This window comes from Mandrillus leucophaeus, unplaced genomic scaffold (genome assembly GCF_000951045.1).
Source record: "Mandrillus leucophaeus isolate KB7577 unplaced genomic scaffold, Mleu.le_1.0 Scaffold11, whole genome shotgun sequence".
In the NCBI taxonomy this organism is placed as follows: Eukaryota; Metazoa; Chordata; class Mammalia; order Primates; family Cercopithecidae; genus Mandrillus; species Mandrillus leucophaeus.
The window spans coordinates 1,184,476-1,188,922 of NW_012099209.1; the positions used below are offsets into that span (position 1 = coordinate 1,184,476).

At 59.3% G+C, this 4,447-nt stretch overlaps 1 protein-coding gene across 1 annotated transcript in view; it reads right to left on the bottom strand.

The window, feature by feature from the left end:
- The window catches only part of ANO8 (anoctamin 8), an 11,211-nt gene that overhangs the window by 925 nt on the left and 5,839 nt on the right, over nt 1-4,447 (bottom strand). Inside the window, exons 14-18 of the mRNA XM_011991116.1 lie at nt 4,275-4,445; nt 3,815-4,006; nt 3,564-3,695; nt 3,361-3,471; nt 495-1,164 (exon numbers count right to left, since the gene is read on the bottom strand). Of these exons, the coding sequence (XP_011846506.1) occupies nt 495-1,164; nt 3,361-3,471; nt 3,564-3,695; nt 3,815-4,006; nt 4,275-4,445 (1,276 nt within the window). The remainder of the gene's footprint in view (nt 1-494; nt 1,165-3,360; nt 3,472-3,563; nt 3,696-3,814; nt 4,007-4,274; nt 4,446-4,447) is intronic.

The window sequence follows — 4,447 nt, forward strand, 5'->3', positions numbered from 1 at the left end:
TGGGAGGGTAGGGGTGAGGCCTGCACCTCTGCTCAGCACATGTGGGAGCTCCCTGGGTGGGCAGCCAGCCCCAGCCCCACCTCCGAGGAAGTCCTTCCTGAACAGCTGGGCTGCAGGGTGTGGATTTGCATAGAGGCCTGGGGGGCCAAGTCCCCCCCCCAGAGTGAGCTGGAGCAGAAGGGTGGGCTGGATGGGAAGTGGGCCTCCCTCATCGCTCCTGGCAGGGGAGCCTGGTGGGGGGGGGTCCCTGGGTGCAGTCGGCTTTGGCATCCCTCCCTGGGGAGGGTCAGGCACGGGGCTCTAGGCTAACAAAGGCCCTGGAGATACGAAGCAGGCTTTAACTGAGAGGCTGCATGTACCACTGACCCAGGTCCCTGCCAGGACCCAAGACCGGGCCTCCTCTGTCCCCTTCAGCCCCTCTCCCCAGGCCTGGCCACCCTACCCTACCCCCAAAGCCGGCCCGGCGTCCCCACCCCCGAGTTAAAGCTTGTGACCTGAGCCTTCCTCTTCGGGCCGGGAGGCTTCCAGCTCCTCAGCCATGGCCTCGTCCACCGGCCCACTCCTCTGAACCCGGCTGCCGCCACTGCTGGGGGTCCCATCTGGTCGGGCCTGCCCGCCCGCCCCGTTGGACCCAGGCTCAGCCCGGGTGCCACCAAAGGGGAAGAGCTTGCCGGCGTGGAAGGCTTTGGGCGGCGAGTGGCTGCGCTCAGAGTCCCGCCGGGTCTCGGGTGACTTGAGGAACTTGAAGCTGAGAAAGGCAGGCAGGCGGGTGTCGCTGCCCGTGGGTGACTGGGCAGGGGGAGGCCGGGCGGTGGCTCCGGCCCCTGCAGTGGCCAGTGAGGATGTGGCCCCCGATGAGAGGAATTTGCCCTGCAGTGGGATGATCTGCTTCAACTTCATGACGTTGTTGGGTGCCAGCAGGGACCCTGGGCGCTTGGGCCGCTCAGGCCCATGGCCACCCGCAGTGCTGCCCTTGGCCTTGGCAGAGGCCTTCTCGGAGGAGGTGGTGGGGTCCAGCCCAGAGCCCTCAGCCCTCGCCTCCTCCCGGCCACCAGAATCATGCTCCCGCCGGGCATGGTGCTCTGCATGGCGCTGTCGCTCCTCCTCCTCCCGTCGCCTGCGCTGCTGCTGCTGGTAGCGATGCTGGGCCTGGCGCTCGTGTCTCTGCAGGTAGAGCCAAGCCGTTACACGACTAAGAAGAAAGGGTGTTAGCAGGTGCCAGCCAAGGCTGGTGCATGCCAGGGCTCTCTGCAAAAGTAGGGGAGACTTAAATGCTTATTAGGTTCCAACTGTATCCCTGCACCCACAATGGGGGCTTCCTGCAGAAGTGGGAGAGATCCAATCACTTACTGGGTGCCAATTGCATTCCCAGGTACATGATGGGCCTCTCTGTGGAAGTCAGGGAGGCTTAAATGCTTATTGGGGCCAGGCGCAGTGGCTCACGCCTGTAATCCTAGCACTTTGGGAGGCCGAGGTGGGCAGATCACTTGAGGCCAGGAGTTCGAGACCAGCCTGGCGAACATGGCAAAACCCCGTCTCTACCAAAAATATAAAAATTAACAGCGTGGTTGTGCATGCCTGTAATCCCAGCTACTCGGAATGCTGAGGCAGGGGAATCACTTGAACCCAGGAGACAGAGGTTGCAGTGAACTGAGATCGTGCCATTGCACTCCAGCCTGGGGACAAAGTGAGACTCTGTCTCAAAAAAAGAAAAAAAACAAAGCTTATTGGGTGCCAACTGCATCTCTGGGCCCACACTGAGATTCTCTGGGGAACTGGAGATTCTGAGGCTTATTGGGTGCAACTGAATGACTCCCTGGACCCATGCCGGTACTTTCTGGGAATTGAAAAGAAAACAAACATTCACTGGCCATCAACTCTGTCCCCGGCTGTGTGCCAGACAGCGTCTTAGGAATTGGTAAAGTGGAAACCAATCTTGAGCCTCAACTGATCCCCTGCTTCCCAGAGAACAGGCAAGAGACAGAACTGTGGCTGCAGGCTGGGCGCAGTGGCTCACACCTATAATCCCAGCACTTTGGGAGGTGGGCAGATTGCGTGAGGTCAGGAATTGGAGACCAGCCTGACCAACACGGTAAAACCCCATCTCTATTAAAAATACAAAAATTAGCCGGGCGTGGTGGCACGTGTCTGTAATCCCAGCTATTTGGGAGGCACGAGAATTGCACGAGAATTGCTTGAACCTGGGAGGTGGAGGTCGTGGTGAGCCGAGATTGTGCCACTATACTCCAGCCTGGATAACAGAGTGAAAGAGATTCTGTCTCAAAAAAAAAAAAAAAAAAAAAGGACCGTGACTGCAGCAGACTATACCCAGGTAGCCACGCGAGGCTCTGTCAATGTAAACTTAAAGGCATTCATGTTCAATAAAATAAAAATTCAGTTTCTTGGTCGCAGTAGTCCCACTTCAGCGTGCTCACTCATCACCTGTAGCTAAAGGCTGCAGGGACAGTGCAGACACAGGACATTGTCATCCTCGAGGAATGTTCCCTGTGCAGGCACTGGGGAGCTCCTTGGCCCATGCTATAGCTTTCTGAGGAATGCCGAAGAAGCTGGGCTTCTAGGAAGCCTCCGCTGTGTCCCTGGCCCCCTAACAGGATGCAATGGGGCAAGCTGGTGGATGACTGAAGGTTCTGAAGAGCCAGCCTGGTGCTGGATGCCACCAGGATTCCAGAAGCGACTGGAGCCGTTGTGAGCACTAGTTATTATTGCTTTTTTTTTTTTTTTTTTTTTTTTTTTTTTTTTGAGACGGAGTCTCGCTTTGTCGCCCAGGCTGGAATGCAGTGGCCGGATCTCAGCTCACTGCAAGCTCCGCCTCCCGGGTTCACGCCATTCTCCTGCCTCAGCCTCCCGTGTAGCTGGGACTACAGGCGCCCGCCACCTCGCTCGGCTAGTTTTTTTGTGTTTTTTTTTAGTGGAGACGGGGTTTCACCATGTTAGCCCATGTTGGGATGGTCTCGATCTCCTGACCTTGTGATCCGCCCGTCTCGGCCTCCCAAAGTGCTGGGATTATAGGCTTGAGCCACCGTGCCCGGCCTATTATTGCTTATTACTACTCTTTTTAGAGACAGGGTCTTGCTCCATTACCCAGGCTGGAGTGCAGCGGCACGATCATGGCTCCCTGCGCCTCAAACTCCTGGGCTCAAGCGATCCTCCCACCTTGGTCTCCCAAAGCACTGGGATTATAGGAGTGAGCCACTGCACCCAGCCAGGGAGCACTAATTCTTACACCCAGCTCTGTGCAGTCTCTGCATTTGCCCTCATGCTAAGGAATTGGTCACCAAGATCAGAGATCCACCAGCAACCCCACAAGTGAGAAAACCCAGCCCAGCCTGGCCCCCCTACCTTAAAGGCCTCCCGGCGCTGGTACTCCAGCTTGGCCATTTCCTCCGCCACCCAGCCCGGGATATCAGGGATGGCCACGTGGATGAGGTACTTGAGGAGCAGAGCAAAGTGCTGCAGGGGTGGCAGAGAGGAGGCTGCAGGCTGCAGACGCTGGGGCCGCCCTCCCACCTCCCAGCTGCCCCTGCCCCTGTCGCCGGCCCCACCTCGAGCACCACCACGGACACGATGGCTGCCTCCGGGCTCAGCCAGGGGAAGAGGCGCTGCAGCTGCCCGCATTGGCCGATCAAGTAGCAGTTGACCATAATCGCTAGGACACCCATGGCCTCCATCACCTTCTGCAGGGTGGCAGGAGGGCTCAGGCGGGGTCCAGTCGGCCTCCCCAGACCCCAGGCTCCTCCCAGCTACACCTGGGCTCCATCTGGGCCTCAGCTCAGAGCTCTTGGCTTCCCCCCACCTGCCACTGGCCGATGCTCTCCACGCGCTGGCCGAAGGGCCGCTGCAGCCCGGTGCACAGCTTGAAGGCGTCGCTGCGGATCTCAATGAGGTTATTGACCAGGGCGCACAGCGCCGCCAGGGGGAAGGCGGATGAGAAGAGCACTACGTAGCCGAACTGCACGAACATCTCCTGGTAGTCCTGGAATGTGTCCTGCGAGTGGGCGGGCCTCAGACCTGGAAGCCTCTTCCCTCGGACAATCTTCCTCCCATTGAGCCCGCCTCCCTCAGATTATCCCACAAGGACCCAGGGCCTGTCCCCATCCTCGGCCAGTCCAGAGGCTTCCTCTATCTGGCTAGGCCTTCCTCTCCTGTAGCATCTCAGCATCAAGGGCCCTGTTATCACCACTCCCTCCCACCCCAACTGCTTTCACCCTCGGACGGTGTGTCCTGCCCCCTGCGAGGCCCCGCCCCCTCCTCACCTCGTACTTCTTCATACAGCTCTCCAGCTCTGCCTGGGTGAGCTGGGGCGAGTGTTCTTCCTCGGGCGGGTCAATCCAAGACGACCGGTTCTGTCGTCTCTGCCTACGGGTCGAATCGCTGTTGGAGCCGGGCTCCGGGTCCGGGCCCCCGTCGGGCCCCTGGTCTCGGCCCT